At 33.5% G+C, this 20,077-nt stretch overlaps 1 protein-coding gene across 1 annotated transcript in view; it reads right to left on the bottom strand.

The window, feature by feature from the left end:
- Positions 1 to 1,298: 1,298 nt before the first annotated feature.
- Positions 1,299 to 20,077, bottom strand: part of LOC149200468 (glutaredoxin-C1-like) — a 22,763-nt gene continuing 3,984 nt past the window's right edge. Inside the window, exon 4 of the mRNA XM_089400953.1 lies at positions 1,299 to 1,589. Coding sequence (XP_089257079.1) covers positions 1,299 to 1,589 — 291 coding nt within the window. The remainder of the gene's footprint in view (positions 1,590 to 20,077) is intronic.

Raw genomic sequence — 20,077 nt, 5'->3', positions numbered from 1 at the left:
CACACTAATGCATAATTCTCTTTAAGAGATCTAACTCATTAGTTCTACTAACATGTATAATGCAATCGTTATATCTTCATACATGTAATAAACTGTTATTTCTATGCTTAAGCACATATGTTCTTTTCACATAGTTATTTTTCGAGAACTCAACATAGTTTATCTATCATACACAGAACATAACTCTTACATCACAATAATAGCACTTCTTTAACGTATGCAACACATATTCCCTTCACTAGAATACTACCATCATTTCATGTAACAAATCACATACTTCTTTCTTAAAGGAAGTCATTATAACCCCATTTCTTTATCTTCCTATAAGTAAGTTCCTCATGCTTCCCTTTCAAGGAATTAGTTAGATATCCATCTTTATCAAGATACAATAACAAGGTTAACTTACCCTTTATGCATCAAAACCAAGAAATCGACACAACTCATCTAACAAGACAAACTTTTCAAGAGATTATTATTTTCAAGAAAGTTAACATAATCACTTTCTCTACGTACACACAAGATCATACAAAATCATACTTCCACAATCACATTATCTACCCTTATGTGCATGCAACATGTGTTTTTCCTAACACAATTACTTTTACTTCAATGCACATAATCTTTCCATGAAACAATTATGGATTCTTGGTATGATATGAACACTATTCATATGTCTTTCAAAAATAAGAAACTCTATTTTTGTTTCAAGAGATCTTCTCATAAAAGCCATCATCTTCATGCATGAAGTATGCACACTTTCCTAAAAAGAAAACTATACCTATGTGTATATAAAACATACTCTTTCTTCAAGAAAGTTAATATGATTACTTATGTGCCTAGAAGCACATCATTATCAATTTTCTATCATGCATGAAATGCATAACTATTTCACAAGAACTTCGAAATCAGCTAGCAACAAAAAGGATTTAATCTTATATCCCTTTTCAAGAAAACGACAAGTGACTTGGCATTTAACACAAGGAAATCTTTCAAAAGATACCCAAATAAAACATACATATATTTTTCCTTCTAGAAGGGGAGCAAGTTACTTATCTTTATCCTTGGCGGCCTCCTTGCCTCCATCACCTGATGCAATCGAGGTAGCTCTAAAGAACACCATAGGCATTCCTTTTAATGGCGTTCCTCGAAGCCTAGGCAGTTTCTCATTAGCGGTCTCTAGTCTCGCATGACCTTCAGAGAAATTTGTGTCCTTCTATGCCACGAGAAATGGTGATTAATTAATTGATCTATCACCAAAGAAAACAACAAAAATAGAGGCTAGCGAAAATTCTGATTCTCTAAAGCCACAAAGCCTCGACTTGCTTCAATTTGGGCATGATCTTGCCACTGATGTGCGCGGCCATGAGACAATTGAGGTTGCTGATGAAAACCGCCATCACGGTAGGCTTTTTGCTGACCAATCTCACCAAAACCTTCTCCATATCCAAGTTCTCGGCGCCTTCCCCTTCCTCCTCGAGCTCGAAGACGGCCGAATTAACCCCGAGGCCGCAGAGGAGGCGCTTGACCACGTGGCACATGCAGCGGTAAGTGACATTAAATACGAGCACCGTGTTATCGGAGGTGAGGTGCTACACTCTTTCCAAAGGGTTCAGGCTCATCATGGCTATCTTCGTGGTCATCGTTTCCTCCTCGGCGTCCTCCACTGAGCTCCGCCCCAACTACAGCGTAGCGGTGGCTGGCCTCCTACAGGCTGCGGAGGCCACGGTGCTTGGAACCGATGATCTGCCGGCCCTGTATTGCAAACCCTGCATCATGATGACAAAGATAAAGGCAACGCTCCTCGCCTCCCCAGCACCAATGAGGGATTATGAAATGTCGGCTTTGTTCTGCAATCCCCCCCTAAACGATAGGACAAACCGAGGGGGTCTTATAACATCAATAATCATGCAGCTAGTTGTTGGAATTCCAGGCAGGCAGGCACGTACACCTTCCAAAAAAACCCTCCAAAGTCTAAAACAGGAAGACGTTAACAACACTTATTCCCCGCATAGACCACTACTCTCCACCATGTCACCACTGCTACCGTGGAATATGTGGCTGATTCAGTTCGGTATGTTTCCAACTGTCCCCTCCTCTATTCGACACCCAGCTATTAGTTTCTCATTCAATTTTACGAATAACGAAAATTAGTTTTTGAAACTAATTCGTAATCTTTTAAAAAATTACTATTTCATAACTAATTGATTTACCTTGAGTTATTTACGAGAGGGATATGACACGTTCCATGAGTTTGATCTACTTCAATCAAATTAAATAATTTGATATATATATATATATATATATATATATATATATATATATATATATATATTGAAAAATAGATTTAATTTTAAGCTAATTTATTTAGATCCATCTATTTAGTTAAATTTAATTTTAAATAAAATTTAATTAATTTTTTCATGAGTTTTGATCTATTTCAATCAAATTAATTAATTTCTTATATATGAATATTGAAAAATAGATTTAATTTTATGCATATTTTTTTTTTCTAGTTAAGACTAACCTAAGTACCCACGGGGGATTTGAACCGGTGACCTATCGCAAGGAGTGCCTTAACAGCGCACCCATTCACCGTCAATCCAAAGCCCCGTGGGCTAATTTTATGCTAATTTATTTACATTATATAAACTTAATAATTTAAAATTATAAAATAGTTATTTATTTAGTTAAATTTAATTTTAAATAAAATTTAATCAATTTTTTTTAAAGAAAAACAAATAATAATGTGACGAGAAACAAATTAAATTACTTTACACTTTTGTAACCTTTATTATGTGTAAATATTGTTTTTTAATTTTATTTATTTACATTTAATTGGAACCATGCCTGATATAATATTCAAACACATAAGTTCAATGTTGATATTGAAATCAACAGGTCACTCGAGAATAATATTTTAATTGAAAAATTACAAAAATTATCCAATTTAACCATGTTCAAAACTCTACAAATTTTTTTTCCCTCCAACATACAATATTTATTTTGGAGGCACTGATTCCTTATATTTGAATCACATTAATTTACATTAATTTTTATGGAGATACCTACAAAACAACAACCTCAGCTGTAACATTTCATGAGTTTTGATCTAATTCAATCAAACTAAATAATTATATATACTGCATCTCCTGAAGGTCTAAGGCAACACATCTCCTGCAGGTATGAGGCTCGACTGAGGCAGTTCAAAGGGTGCATCTGAGGTAGTTGGGAGGGTTCACATTGATAGAAGAGAGATGATGACTTGGGTCTGAAAAAATTGTGTTAAGAAAATTTTAAGACGGGTTTGGTTGCAAATTCAGTCAGGATATTTGGTCTCAATTCAAATGGAGGAGTACAGACTGAGCTAAATCCATGCTTTGGTAGAAATTTATAATCATCTAGATCTAGTCATGCTAAAATGATAACACTGAAAGTTCAACACATTTGAAGAGTGAGTGCTAAAAGCTGCAGGATGGCCTGTGATTCTGTTTCGAAATTGCGTCACAGATAAGCATCTAGCCGAAGAAAGGGTTTACAGAAATCGTAAGAGAAATCTTTGGAAGCACATGTAACAACCGTAAACTACTCGTCTCCTACAACAGATAATTCTACGAAGACTGTAGGGTCACTTAAATTGAATATGGTGAACACTGAATGAAATTCCCTCCAAAATCGTGGAAGGTTACTGGAAATGTTTGAAGACAAAGGGACGACAATTGGATGCTATGATCATAGTAGAATAGGCTCTACGAATTCATAGAAGAACCGAAATCATTTCAAACTGGTGATTGTTGGATTTCTGCAGCCAAGTGTGGACGATGCAGATTTTGTAAACATCATATGAAGGGCTTAGATGTGGATAATTGATCAGGAGCTCAGGACCAATTCCGCAGAATATTCTTTGGAATATTCCATCTGGGCAGCCAATCACAAGTTGCCACGTGGCAGGCCCAGAGGCCGCCACGTGGCCTGGGTGACATCACCAAAGGTATGCGGGCGCATATTAAAATTTGTTTGGAGACGGAGAGGTTTGAACCTACGACCTTCTAGCAAACACTACAGCACCTTACCAACACACCATGCGGTTAGGTCTTGTTATGGGTGCCAGAAAATGCGCATATGAACTTTAAAGTTGGTTAAAGCGGGGCTCGAAGGGGGCCAGCCCCTCATACCATGTGACTACGCGCCCATAACCATGGGCCAAAACACTAACCGCCAGCATGTTATTCAATGCAGCTTAACCACCGCCGGAAAACGCTCACATGCAAACTGAACTGGCAGTCAACTAACTGTTTAATGCGTGGTCTGTCTGGAGGTATTTTTAGCGGACCGCCAAATTTGGGTGGTCCCGCCATAATTGGCGGAGCTAACTGAACTTCCACTACAGTTAGCTAGAGTGATTTTAGGCCAAATTGGAGGAAATCTTCAATGAGCCATAACTTTGGCTAGGAAAGTCCTTTTTGGACGAATTTTTTTTTGATTTTGGGTCTCTTCGACCTTCTAAAGCCATTGGCACAGGTTTAACAGCCATCTAAGGTCGTTTGTAGGTGATTGTTTTCGTGTAAATTCTAGGAGCCACTAGGGCCAAATCAGTTTGGGAGCTGCATTGGGATGTGTGCAGCCATTGAATGTGGAAAGAAGGTCACTCCTAAGGCTTTTCAGCATTCTAAATCCATTTCTACAGCTCTTTTTTCCTGTTGATGCATTCTTCTCGCTGTTTAGCTTCAGGGAAGCTTTCAGGGCCACTAGGGCCATTTCAGTGTTTGAGCTGTTTGGGGGCTATTTTCATCCATTTTTGGTGATTCAAAAGCCTATGTCTACTATTTTCGACCTCCTGAGTCTAATGGTAGAGGTTTCAGAACCAATTGAGGTCATCTTTACCTTGAAATTCTCCATGCAAGTTTAAAGGGCCACCAGGGCCAATTGGGGAAAGTACTGTATAAGGTACAATTTCATGTTTAGTGTTTGGGAAAGAGCATGTTTAGCTAATTCCTATCTTTTGATTCTGTATTTACAGTCAGATCTGTCTTTCGAGACACTCATATTCTTGTATTAGCCTTTGTAGCATTTTTAATACAAGAGGACAAGCCTAGTTTGAGAGGCTTGGTGCAGAAGATGTAGCCTAGAAGGGGTGAACTGCTTTATCATTTTGATGTCTTAATTTACTGAAGATGATATACTAAACAAAACTGATATAAAGTGTTAAACGACAAATATACATAACTTGCATACACACATAATCACCTATTCAGCTGCATAAAGTTATTTGTCTTATTCCACAAGACATCAAACTTCAAGTATGTGTATGCCAAAAACTTCTAAGTGTTTACTTCATTATTTTTTTAGGCAGAGCCTGTAGAGGGCCAGGTAGCCTCTGGAACTCATCCTCTCTTTAGAGGTGACATGTCCGGTGAATGCCCCTACAGTCTATCTCTGTATAAGAAATACAAAGTTTTCACATTTTCAGAGGTCACTTGGAGTGTATAACTCACATTTGAAATTAGGGAAAATGGATACCTTGCACCCTTAAACAAGTACAATTCCATTTTCAGATCAATAATCTTATAGCCTCAACATTTGAAATCAAAAGGCCCATAGCTATTAGAGAACGCATTCTTGGAGGAGACAAACTGAAAGTCAACTACGAGTGAATCTAGAAAAATCAGTTCAATATCCAACTCCGACAGGTGCATACGTTCCCACTTATTCTTCCCTGGTTAAGTTTTGCTGATTTCTACTATGAGAATTTCTCTTCATTTTTCTAAACCTTGCTCTAGCAAAGGGAGACCAAGTCAAATTACCTTAGAAAGTCTTTATGAGTACATTGAATCTTTAGAAAGACAAAGAGAAGAAAGAGAAAACCATTTTAAACTAGAATTAACTACAATGCTTGACAATAACCACAAATCGTTAGACAATAAAATTCTCTCATTCGAGACTCAACTCCAAGGAATGAAAGGTAGAATTCAAGAAATCAAACATAGAATACAAGCAATGGTTAAAGAAAATGACACTTTGAAAAATGAAATTAAAAATCTAAAAGAACAAATACGTAATAACTCAACCCTAAATAACACAGAGAATAGATTAGATATTAAACACATAAAATAAGAAATTAATAAACTAATTGTACTCAACCTTATAATTGTTTGTATAGAAGAACAAAACAATGAAGACAGATTAGAATTAGTTAAAGAACAATTAAAGACAAAATCTCAAATTCAAACAACTTATACCACCGAAGCAATAAGGGTAGGAAAGATACTTGATCATAAACATAGACTCATCCGTGTCAAGGTTAGTGGTAATGAGCATAAATTAGATATACTTAGGAAATCCCCAAGCCTAAAAGGAACGAGAATCTTTAGAAATGAATACCCCATTCCAGAAGACCAAGCTGAATTTACAAAAGAAGTACAAAAAGTCAAGGAGGCAAGAAAAGAAAGGAAATGGGCAATCATTAGGAATAGAAAATCTATCATTAGAGACAAAGTCCCAAACACAAATGATAAATAGGAAATAACATCACTCTAGATACTCTCCTAGAATTGTCGTGGTTTTCCATGGTGTAAAGGTCCTATGTTAAGTTGGATCCCAAGTGATATTGATCTTATTCTTTTAGTTGAAACATGGGAACATGACGAATCTAGGGTCCCTCACCTTGACGCTTTCACTCTTTGGCCTGTCTGGAATAATAAATCCTCTAGGAGAGGTTTTTGTGGTATAACCTGTTATATTAGGAACATTGTTTCCTCTCATAACCGACTTCATAAAACCGACCCCTTAAATCAATACATTTGGATCGAAATCTCTGATTCTACAACCAATAGGATATTCCTTGTAATTTTTTATTTTGCCCCTATCAACTCTACATCTTATAAGAAAAATTACTTGGTTAATGATTGTCCTTTAAATACCTTAGAAAAAGACATCTACAACCTAAGGAATGAAAGCAATATCCTTTTGCTTAGGGACTTTAATGCTCAGACTGTTACTAATCAAGATATTATGTTAAGTAAAAAATTTAACCCTAACCCCTTGTGGCTTGATGAAGATGGTCACTTAGCTAATAGATTCAAGAGAAAATCTGAAGACATAATCAAGAACTTATTCGACACCGAGCTCCTCAATCTTTATAGTTTGCAGGACATAATCATTTGCAATGGTATTAATAAATGGCCTCTCTCCAGTCATATGACTTGTTTCCATGGGTTGGGTAGCAGCATCGCGGATTATGTGATCTCTGACATCCAGTCCTCAACCATATTACAAACTTTGAGCTTCTTAAAAGGTATGAACTTGACTCTTACCACAGATTCTGTCTTTATCCCTCAATCTTACTATGAATACCACCCACATGAAGGAGAACAGTGAAAGAAAAAGTCACATTCACTTCGATAAAAAGTGAGGTCGACCTTTTCTTAAGGGATTTGGAAAGGAATTTAGACTTCATGACTTATAATAATTACATTGATCAAATCTATTACCATTTTACTACTACCATTTCCACCACCATTAGAAAATTCTCTAATAAGACTTTGTATAAGAAAAATAATAGAAATTCCAATCCTTGGTATGACAAAGACTGTAAAATTTCTATGAAAGCAATCACAGATGCCCCTAATGAAAGAATTAAGTTCTAGAATACAAGTATATACAAATCTCTCATTAAGAGGAAAAAGAGGTCATATATTAATAAGAGACAAGAGCATCTTCTCCACCTTTCTAAAGTTGCGCCCGTAAAGTTTTGGCAGAATGTGCTTGTTCATAAAACTAAATATAATCATTCTATCCCCTTAGAAAATTTGGATAACTATCTTAAGAAGTTGTATGACTCTTCGGACACCATGGACACCATATTAAACACTCTTGTTAAGGATAATATTTTTTCTCTAGAAGACGTAGATTTTGGGATTAATAAGCTCGCTAATGGGAAAGCCAAAGATATTGAAGGTTACCAAGTTGAGATCTTTAAAATGGGAAAATATATCATCATTCCTCATCTCCACAAGCTTCTCAATTTGGCTGTAAAGCATGGATTCCCTAAGCTTTGGACACAAAGTCTTATTGTGCCTATCTTCAAAAATGGGGACAAAAGTGTTCCCTCTAACTACATGACCATTATGATTAGCCACATCCTAGCCAACCTTTATCTACTCATTCTGGAAAAAAATATTAGCCTTTGGCGTGAGAACCAGGTTAAAAGATCTAAAGGGAAAGTTGGTTTTAAGAGACATCACTCGACTATTGACCACCTTGTCACCCTTAGGATCATCACAGAGGAATGTCACAATAGTGAAACTGATATTTCTATTGTTTTGTGGACTTTAGAAAATATTTCAACACTGTCGCCTGAGATAAGCTCTGGGAGATGCTTAAAGAGATCATGGTTCCTCCTGAACTAAGTATTGTTATCATCTGCCTCTACGAGACTATCATTGCCAAGATTAATACCAACAAAGGGTGGTCTAAAGATATTAAATGTAATAGCGGGGTTAAGCAAGGTTGTCCCCTTTCTTCTACCCTTTTTGGTATTTACATCAATAAACGAGAGGAGTGTTTGGAAACTGTGGGTTGCAAAGGTACCGAGCTCGCTAGTATTATCATTACTCTTCTCCTTTATGTTGATTATATCAGTTTTCTTGTAAGGAGCCACGATGACATTGACAAGTAGCTTAAGACTCTTCATGTATACTGCTCCAAGATGGATATGACATTCAATACCAACAAGGCTAAATTCATGATCATTAAATCCAAAATGATCACCCATGGTAATTTTGTCTATGATAACCATTATCTTGAGCATGTTTCTTCTTATAAATATTTGGGTATTGACTTTCCCCGTCAGCTCAATTGGAATTATAGCACCAAGAAAAGAATTATTGGAGGTTGTAAATCTTACTATGAGCTTGAAAACAATTGTAAGTCAGTTGATCTTTACATCTAGAGTAAAAAAAAGTTCCTCTTTAATACTCTCGTCACCCCTGTTATCTTATACGAATGTGAATTTTGGGGATGCAGTATATCTAGGGAGTCGTGGAGAAAGATTGAGATGATCTAGAAGAAATTTATAATCTATAACCTCAATATCAAGGGGAATACTCCCTATTCTACCCTCTTGATCGAAGTTGGCTTGTCCCCCATTGAAAGTGCAACTATGTTTAGATATCTGATGTATAAGAAGAAGCTTCACAATATGGAATCCAAGAGGCTCCCAAAAATTGCTTCTAACTTTAGTCAAAACCTGCACCCGCGCCTCAAGCAAGGGTGGCATCAGGATGCTCAGTGTTGGCTCAACCTTTGGGGGATTAAGGAGGAGATCATCGCGGGAAGCAAGGATAGTGTCAAAGATACTATTGCCTCCAGTTTTAAGGACAAGATGTGGGATGCTAAGGAGCTGGAGGGTAAAATGAAGCTAAGGTATTATAAGGAGGTGATCAACCCCACCCTCGATAACCAAAATTATTTCTCTATGATGACAAGCACTAAGAAGAAAATGAACATGCCTAGGATTAAAACTAACTCTCATGAGCTTCAGAGTGAGACCGGACGATGGTCTACTCCGAAGACTCCCTGAGACGATAGAATTTGTTAGATTGGTGATACTAAGAAGGTGGAAGATGAAAAGCACTTCCTTTTAGATTGTCCAGAACTTCCCCACACCCACTCTCAATTCCCTATCATCAGTCACACCTCCAATCTTCTTGACTTATTAAGCCAACCCAAGTATAGCAATCTTGGAACGCTTCTTTCCATGCTCTTTGATCACATAAACAAGATTTGAAGAATGACAATGAGACTCTCTTTCCTTGAGGTCCGATAGACCACATTGGCCTTAGTGGACGTTAAGCATCATCATCATCATATATATAATATAAACACACACTCAAAAGGTATAGTTTAATTTGTTTGTAGAGAGTTTAGGTATTTCTAAGTTATAGGTTCAAATCTTGCCAAGATTGAAAATAACAATCTTTTTATGGAAATTAAATTATTATAAAAAAATATTGAAACATATATATATATATATATATATATATATATATACATACTACCTCAAAAACTTTGAAAAATAAATTTAATTTTAAATAAATTTGTTTAAATTATATAAATTTAAAAATTTGGAATTGATTTTAATTAATTTTTTTCTAAGAAAATCATAAAATGACTAGAAAATTAAATTACTTTACACTTAAGTAATCTTTATTATCAATATCAATCTCTCATGTAAATGTTGTTTTTTAATTTTATTTATTTACATTTAATTGGAACCATGCTTCATATGATATTCAAACAAATAAGTTCAATGTTGATAACAATCATTTAGTTGGAACTTTACAAAATTTATCTAATTTAATTACAGTAGAATGACTGTAATTTTTTTTTCTCAAACATACAATATTAAACTATTATAAGAGATATTGAAATTTTTTGAAACGTCTACCTAATCTTTACAATGTCATTAATCCAAAAAACTATTTTTAAATCAAACTATTATAAAAACATTGAAAATTAAACTTTATAATCTAACCTTAATATATATATGGAATGACATGCATACTTGAACAAGAGACTTCTAGCCATATACAGGAGACTTCACTTCTAGCCGTAGAGACATTTACAAATTGATGACCATATTAAGAATGTGAGACACCTGTAGGTTTTAATTTTATGATTTTACTTTATCACGGCATTGATGAGTGATCAGGGTAAGCCTCCCAATAATATAAAACAAGGAGCCACTGTAGTGGCGCTAGTCCCTGCCGGTTGAGATTTAACTTGTGTTTAATTTGCATTATCATTAGAGCGGGTTTGCATTACTAGTATGTTTTAGGCATGTTTACTTGTATTAAGGTTTAGTGAATTGAATAGCGAATTGTTGTATGGACTTTTTGACTTTATGCAAAGAGTAAAATATAATGAACTTTGCGTTTGTTAAATAAGAATTGTGATAAATGTAAGATTAGTTTTAGATGTAATATTCCAATGTGTCATGATTTAGAAAATGTGTAGATTAATAATTAAAATGTAATAAAATTTAAGATTGAATCATGGAAACTTTGACGGGAAAAAACTATAAAAGGTAAGAATAATGCATTATAATGTATGAAGAATTAAAGAGTGTTAATGTAAGTTATGTATTTTAATGGTGCATAAAAGATAGAATTTTGTTATTTTTTTACATTTGAATATTATGGAAATATTTATAAAATGATAATGACCAAATAAACATTATTATGAATATAAATTTGATAATTAAATCCATGGTGGAGAGTGTTCAATATTTAGATAAACGATTGTTGGAAGTCAAAGAGCAACTTAAGCATTTAAAAATTATGGAGTCTTGGACCCATGATTGAAATATTAGATATCTAGTAACATGTTTGGACATAAGCGATACCATTCAAGTTAATGTCAATGATTGGCGAATTATTTCATGGTCAAAAGAACAAAAGATATATTTATTTTAAAATATTGTTTATCATAACTTTAGTGTGAATTTTAAATTTCTCCAATTACAAATTAGCAAAGAAAATAAACCCTGTATCTAATTTCTAACTAGTAATTTGTTGCATTTAATTAATAATTTGGTGTGATGCAAAATGACATGACTTTTGGTCTTTTTTATAGCTTTGGGTTAGCAAATATTGGATCTAAGTACAATAGCAAAGTAATTTTGATAAGTTTATTTTATAAATTAAAAACTAAAATAAACAAATCACGATCTGCAAGAAAATATTCATTATCTTTTGGTGTTGTGAAAGGACTTACATCATAGATAAACAGAGGCCATTAAACATAGTTGTTTTTCTATTTTGTGATTATCTTAATAAGGGGGCATAGTTCAATATAATTCATTTATTTGGCATAGCATAGGCATAGGAGGTATGATGACATATAGAATGACGAAAATTGAGATAATTGAAAATAATAAAAAAATGGAGATTGACTATAGCACTTCAAATTACTCTATTTTTTAGTTAGAAATAATGTTTTGGCAGCTTGATTTTATAAAAGTTATTATGTTATTAAACTTTATACGTGGTGACAAGAAAGGCTTGCGTTGGGATAAGCTAATTATTGCAGGTTAACACAACTAGGAGAAATGATATTACATGTTATAAATTATGAAATCATATTCAATTAATAGTGTTTTAAAAAATAGATAAGAGTTCATTTCAATGTGGGAATCTTTTTATTCAAGGAATTTTATTTCTTTGTGATTGGAAGTGTAATTTTTGCATTATGAATACTGAATAATAAAAATATTATACGAAATTTATACTTAGTTAAAACTATAAATAGTTTAATAGTTATAATTAAATATGAATGGATAAGCAGTATTTAATATTATATGGCTAATTTAAATTATAAAATGCATTATTTGTTTAAACATTAAAGATAGAGTGTGATATTATAATTAAATAAAAATAAATAATAACAATATTTTTATATTGGCTGAGAGATATTGAAATTTAATTATAATTGACATGTGTATCATGATTAATAATAGTAAAAAGTGTTTATCATAATTAACCTTGTTGTGATGCTAAGGCATGGGCCAATGTAGTTAACAAATATAAAAAATAAACAAACCCAATTATTAAAGAAATGAGTTCAAGTAACTAAATCAAATTGAATTATAACATTGGTTTTCTGCATAAAATCAAATATATAACAGATAAAGATGCCAATTTATTAAACATTAGCATACTGAATCAAGAGCCATAGAGACAAAATAAAAACTGCCAATGCCAATTTTTATCAACTAATAATTAATGCATTAAACATTAGCATAATGAGTCAATAGTCATAGAGACAAAATAAAAATTGGCAATGCCAATTTTTATCAACTAATAATTAATACAACATTTGACTAGATGAATGTTCAGATACAAGATGATCATTTAAGAACATAGGATTTGTGCTATAACATTTTGTCATTCTGTGAATACAATCTCATTTTGTCAGCAATGACAGCACTTCATTCCAAGTTTGCATGTTTCAAAAATTTCAGTTGAAGGGGATGCCAAGGAATTTGCAGAAATTTATGCTTCTTTATACTAGCTTAACTGCTGAATTTTAACAAGATCATTTCCGGACTTTCCTAGAATGGCTGCAACTGTGCATTCAGATGTTACAACTTCAATTGTAGTTGTTGTGATAAGCTGACCAGTTGCTGTTACACTGCCAAAGGTGATATACAATGCCAAGGACATTAGTACAGAAATAGTGATCAGCAAAACCACTATGATAACAACAATTGACAAAATTTTGCAAATGTTGTGTACCTTTCACGAGTGAAATCATCATCATGCTCTGTCACGAATTGCACTTTATATCATCAACTGCACTTGCTGATGCATATAAACTTGTTGAGTCAAAACAGTAGTCAAATTATGCAAGACTGAAATAACATGGAAGTGTAACCTAAAACATCTCAACTCAATTTTGCATTTAATAATATCTTGATCGATAAATGAAACAAAGATGTCTGGATATGGTATTTGCAAAAAAACCTGAAATAGTTGCAAACAGAAAGAACCATCAAATAGTTGTAGATTGTACTTGCCTTTTGTGAGGAGGGAGCAACACAATTTCAAGGCTAGCATGTTTCTGCATTTTGTAATCTGTAAAAGAAACAGTTGGTTAGAATAAAATGGTAACATTGTAAATTGAACAGAGGACATATTTGAGAGGAAACATGTTAAGGAGTTATGTGAACTAAGGCTTTTTCTGCAATACTTATGGTTGTATAAGAGTAAAACAGATCTGTAATACCTGAACCAACTGATTACTTTCGAAAGCACAGTGAGAAAGGCGTTTTCTTGGTAATATTCTAATATTGGCAGCTGTTGTGTGCTTCATTTCAGAAGTCATTGCAACAGTCTTGCTAATTAGACAACAAGATTTCAAAATAATGTCAAGCTAAACAAGCAGAACAGGAACTCCACCAACAACAAACACAAATTCCGTATTCATGCTAACTAGTTAAACATGGCATTGCACAAGGAGAGATCAAAAGCATGAAGCTACAAAGCCATAGACTTCTGAAATAAGGTTTCGACTTCAAATGATGTAAAAAATGAAATGGGTTCAGATAAACTTACTCATTTGAATTTCAGCATTGAGTCCGAGCAAGAATACCAATGGAATGAGTGGAAGCTACCAGAAATGTACATTAGCCATTGTGTCCTTTGTGCGTTGTAGATTGGAAACCATGTGAGCATTGTTCAGATTGTAAACTGCAAATCATGTCAGCAGTCTCTAGATATATGGCATATTCAGATGGTCTGTGGGATAAATTGTTTCCTCGTAATGTTACCAGATTTTATGCAAAGCAGTTATCCTGTAGCATTTTTTTTGAAAATATAACTCTAAATTTGACTTTGAATCAGATGTGTTTAGCAACATGGAAAAAATATAAGCAAATTGTAGAGCTAACAGTAAACAGAAACATAGGTAATATAAAACAAAACCTTTCGAGCCCAAAACTTTCATTTGGCTTAAGGTTATAATGCTATTATAATGAAAAATCATGCATATCAAGCAACAGTTAGCAATTGATCGATTGCATATAGTCCCAGGTAAGGAGTAATAATTCCAAATGCATTATGCCATTATTGCATTTTCAAACAACATATATTCATTTTAAAGTGCATATAGTTTGATGCTATTTATTAATTCTAGCTTCAAGCATGTTGTAGAATACCTTCGATCTCAAATACAAGACAGAAACAGAAATAATACAAATAGACATGTATAAAGACTTTCTAGGCCTGTTTCCTGAACGGTTAGCTACACTATGCAAGAAACAAAAACTAACATAGCATTCAGCCATAACATATGAGCAGATAGAAATCACTAGCTGATTCAATATACGATTTGTCATTTAATCAATCTATGGAATCTTTGCTGTTTGCAGTCAGCAGTTGTAGATACAAAATTATTTCTCAACTGATGTTGCATTTGCTATATTCAATGATATAGTTTAAACCAAACATGGCAGTTTTTAAGATGCGACAAAAATATACATACAAAAGCTGACAAGACAATCTCTCGTTGTCAAGCTTGAAGCATGATGCAGAATGTGTTCCATTTGAGATAGAGAACAGAAACAGAAACATTACAAACACATATGGATAAAGACTTTGTAGCCTTTTTTGAGATAGAGAACAGAAACAGAAACATTACAAACACATATGGATAAAGACTTTGTAGCCTTTTTTGATCAACTGTTGCGTTACATAATCTTTGTAAATGACTCAAAATTGCAAGTCAAATACTTGTATTATCGTGAGACCATAATATGAAGAAACATGTCCATATTACTTTTGCATTTGTTATGGATCTGAAGGCAGCCATGCTCCTGGATTTTGTGATCTGTATATCAAATGGTTAGTTAGAACAAAAAGATAACACTGTAAATTGAAGAGAGTACATATTTGAGAGAAAACATGTTAAGGCATATGTTGATATACCTTCCATTTGTTAGTTGACATGTAATAGTTCACTATCTTCATTGAGTGTGAACTTGCTCTGAATTTTGAAGTCACGTAAAATGTAAACAGTGGTAGCTTTCTGTTGCAAATATGTCTCATATGACATTGATTTTAAATCAGGAAGCAAGTCATGTAATAAGGGCTCCCTGATAATGCACTGGACAAAGTTATTTGTAATGGATTCTATTACAGCATTTATACAATGCTTGTAGACGAGAGGGCAATTATCATTGCATTGTGAACAGAAAATTGTTGCATTGGATATTGCTATGGATGAATTCACTGGGCAGTTACAAATTCCACAAACAGGTTCGAAAGGAGTTGAATATGGATTTGTTGTGGTCAGAATACCTTCGACCTGTTTATAAAACATTCAAACGTTAATTTTCATTATTACATGCCAAATGCAAATGCAGCAAAAACATTATTATTGGTATACTTACAACATAGGTAGATGTAGTTAGTTTTGTGAGATTGTTGAGTGCATCTGTGTTCAGTTCAGTCATGAACGTTGACTTCGATGCTCTGAATATTGTTTCTGTTGTGTTTACCTTTTTTGTTAAATTTTTGAAAAGAATAAGCGGAAAGTGTCCTTTTTGCAATTGTTTTTCGATTGAGACGAAAAATTGTTCATATGTGTCAAAGAGTTGCAACTGCAAAACAGAAATTGTTATGTATTGAAAAATACAAAAAGTAATATGCAACTACATTGTTCGTATGCATTGAAAGATTGCAATTGCAGAAGACAAATTACAAAAACTATGGACAAATTAGAACAACTATATATTGAAGTGATGCATGTTATTTATTGACAATTAGGAATAAGTAACATCTGAATACATACAGTTGCATTGTCGTCTTCAGAATCTCCGTCTTTGATATGCAGTATGTAATGCAATCCAACTCGTTTGGCAAGTGTTACGGCAGCAGCGATTGTTCCAATTGGGTACATTTCTTTTTTGTTTGCAAATTGCCTAATGGTCGTATTGGGAATGAAATGATATTCTTTGCAAACTTCAGGTACAGTTTCTATGATACTTGATTCAGTAAGCAATATTATTTTGTCACAGTCACCGCGATCATAAACACTTTTAGGCAATATCCTGAAGTTTGTAATTGAGATGTTGTTGCCTTGCAAAATTTTGTGTTCATGTCGCTCGACCAAATGTGCAGGTACACTCAACGTTATAGTCATCATTCCTTGATCATCTGTCAAATCAGCTCGCAATACTTGACGTGATTTGTTTGCTTTATCAAGGAATGCACTATAGACAACCATTATGTCTCCAACAAATAGCTGCCCAGTTTTACGACTATTGAGATCTTCAATTGATACTTTAATTGGCAGTATCTGTTTTTGCCTATTAAAATTGCCTAGTTAGAAATTGCTATAAACATTTGTAGAATACTATGTTTCTCCTAAAGACTGAATAACTAGAAATAGATTAGAGTATTGTGTTTGATATGCATACCTTTTTGATGTATCATTTTGCACGTTTGTTGAATGAGGTTTGGCTCCGATTGTTTGAGTTGGACTAACACAAGCAAACGCATGGTTCAATATGGTGTGGATATTATGACATGTATTTTGTGATAAGCAATCAATAAAGAAATTGTGATATGTAACCTGTACATGTCTTCTTGCTGCATTGTTTGGGGGAACTTACTACTAGTGCTTTCTTCACTCGTCGAAGATTTTCTAATTTATATACATTTAAATATAGAGATGTAAAAAGAGAAGATATATATAGTAAACACTAATCTGACATATATACATTTAAATATAGATATGTAAAAAGAGGAGATATATATAGTAAACATTAATATTTTAAATAGAAAATAACATATTTGTATAGTTGTCATACATACCTTTTCAAAGCAAGTGGTTGGTTTGCCTTTCCTAATTGACTTATGTGGTCTATTTCTTCAGTTTTTTGTTTTCCTTTTTCAGCATTTATGCTATGTTATAGAATAGGAACATATATTTAGTTCAATTTCAAAGAGCATATAGAAGTAAACAGTTAACAAGGAACATTAAAAGCATAGAACCATACATATGTAAAGATAGAATGGATATATACTAAACATTAACATTGTAAATACAAATTGGCATATTTGTATAGTTGTCATAAACATGCCTTGCTGAACATTATTATTCTAAATACAAATCAGCATATTTGTATAGTTGTCATAGACATACCTTTGCAAAACAAGTGGTTGGCTTTCCCTTTCTAATTGCGTTATGAATTCTATTTCTTCAATTGTTTCGTTTCGTCTCTGAAGATTTAGGCTATGTTATAGAATAGTAACATATATTTAGTGCAAACTAGAAGTAAAAACTGAACAAGAACATTAAAACCATAGAACCATACATATGTAAAAACTAAAAATAGAATGCATATATACTAGACATTAATATTCTAAATACAGATTACCATTTTTGTGTGGTTCTCATAGACATACCTTTGGAAAACAAGTCGTTCGTTTGTGCTTTCTAATTGGCTTATGCATTCTATTTCTTCAATTGTTTCATTTCCTTTTTCAAGATTTATGCTATGTTATAGAATAGCAAGACATATTTAGTACAAGTCAAAAGAACATATAAAAGTAAACTTGAACAAAAAGACAAGATCCATAGAAGAGGAAAGGAAAAAAGAATATACTCTGTTTGTTTATGTTGCATGTTGTTGTTCTTTTTTATTGGTCGTTCTGTTCAATTGAAAAGGGTTTTACAAGCAGAATCTGCATGCATAAATAGATGAGCTCATATCTGCAAATTTATGGTAGGATAGTTGTGTTGGTTAATTGAAAAGGTTGTCTTTGGAACAAGTTGCATTGATCAATACAGAATGCCATATATCTAAATGTAGAATAGAATGCATAGTATGTATGCTGTTATCACTTCGTTTACCACAAAAAGATATTGTAGTTTGCTTTAGTAAAATAGATATGGTAAAACCAATGAGGTATTGCAAAAATGCCAAAATTTGGAATTTTGTAAACTGTTTCATGTGTATATCATAGGTCAAGGACAAGAGATATTACATCATGGTCAGACCAATATGCATCCAATACGAAAATTCTATACTTTATATTGCCTAGATTTGCCAAACATGGTCAATCAATGATTTGTGCATGCTATTAGTTTTGTCAACTAGGAAATGAAGATTGTTGTTTTGCATGTAGGTTTCTAGTTGCTTTGTTTTTTGATTGCAATGCACCATATCAATATTGAAGTCCCCTAGTATAACTGTGATAATGTTCAGATCTAACTGGTATAAGGCTTTTTTGCAATGACGTTGAGGATATTGTTTAGGTTGTGCATGGGCGATGCATATATATTGAGTATTGCAATTTGCAATGTGTGAACTTTTATTTTTGCAAACAATGCTTCTACAAAGCAGTCTTCAAAATGGGTATGTTCAAGGATAATGATATTTTTCTTTATCAATATCATTACTCCATGCTTAATGCAACTTGAGATGCAATTGAAATTTTTGAAGTATTCATTTTGCATAGACAGCAACATATGTGTTTCTTGTAAGCACAAGATATCAGATTGCATGTGTCATAGTCATTGCATATGTCAGTAAAATGCGCATGAAGGTTGCGAGAGTTCAATGAAAGAATAAAGATGGATCGCAATGACTGTATTGATGAACAGTCATATTCTAGTTGCCATTTTGCAGTGGTTTGCAAACGTTGCATTTCAGAATTTACTTTTTGCTTGAGCTTGAAGTTGCTATGTTTAAGAGGATTAAGCAAATACAATGATTCTATGTTTCTGACACGTGATAGTGCTGTGTAACTAGGCCATGCACTTGTACTCCAGTAGGGTCGAATGCAAGCCTATCCAAGGTTAAGCCTTGTGATCTATGTATTGTGCGTGCACATGCAAGCTGAATTGGAAATTGTTTTCGTATTTTCAATGGTGCCATCTTGATGTCATAGGCATTGGTTTGATTAATCGCAATATTGGTGTCCAATCATCCCTATCTCTGAAGTGTACAAATGACCTAGTTTTCTAGATTGTCGATGACCAATGTTAGGGTCATGGAACTTAATCCATAGAACATCATCCTTATTCGTATGGTATATGCTTTAACTATTCCATCTACACCATTCACTAGCCCATCTGCTGCATCAAATTGCAAAGCATACATTTCAACTAACATGTTCAACTTTATCAAAAGGTGTGGTGGCAAAATAGCCGTATGTTGATGACTGTGAAACTGTCGTTATTCTCTTGATTTTCGTCAATTGCATGAATCAAAATTTCTTTGCCAGGCATTAGCATCAATATTTTGTTGTTATGCATTGCAACATCTTTGTTTTTGTAAAATAAGTAGGGAAATGTTGGATCATTTGGGTACAGGTCGCATGCAACTTGTATTCATGTATGTTATATCTTCATATGTTTGACAATTTGTTCGCATTCTATTTAACACTGATATGAATCTCTTATTTGTTTGTCGCATTGTCATATGCAAATTGGAAGCACTTGACATTATCCTTCCAAAAATCATGTGTTATTGTTTGATTGTTGATTGTTGGTTGTTCAAAAATAAGAGAGT

This window comes from Pinus tabuliformis, chromosome 2_1, assembly GCF_031772625.1.
Source record: "Pinus tabuliformis cultivar Carrire ecotype Pingquan chromosome 2_1, CPIR1, whole genome shotgun sequence".
Classification (NCBI taxonomy): domain Eukaryota; kingdom Viridiplantae; phylum Streptophyta; class Pinopsida; order Pinales; family Pinaceae; genus Pinus; species Pinus tabuliformis.
The sequence above is the reverse complement of the archived record's forward strand: the minus strand, read 5'-3'. Positions and strand labels throughout refer to the sequence as shown.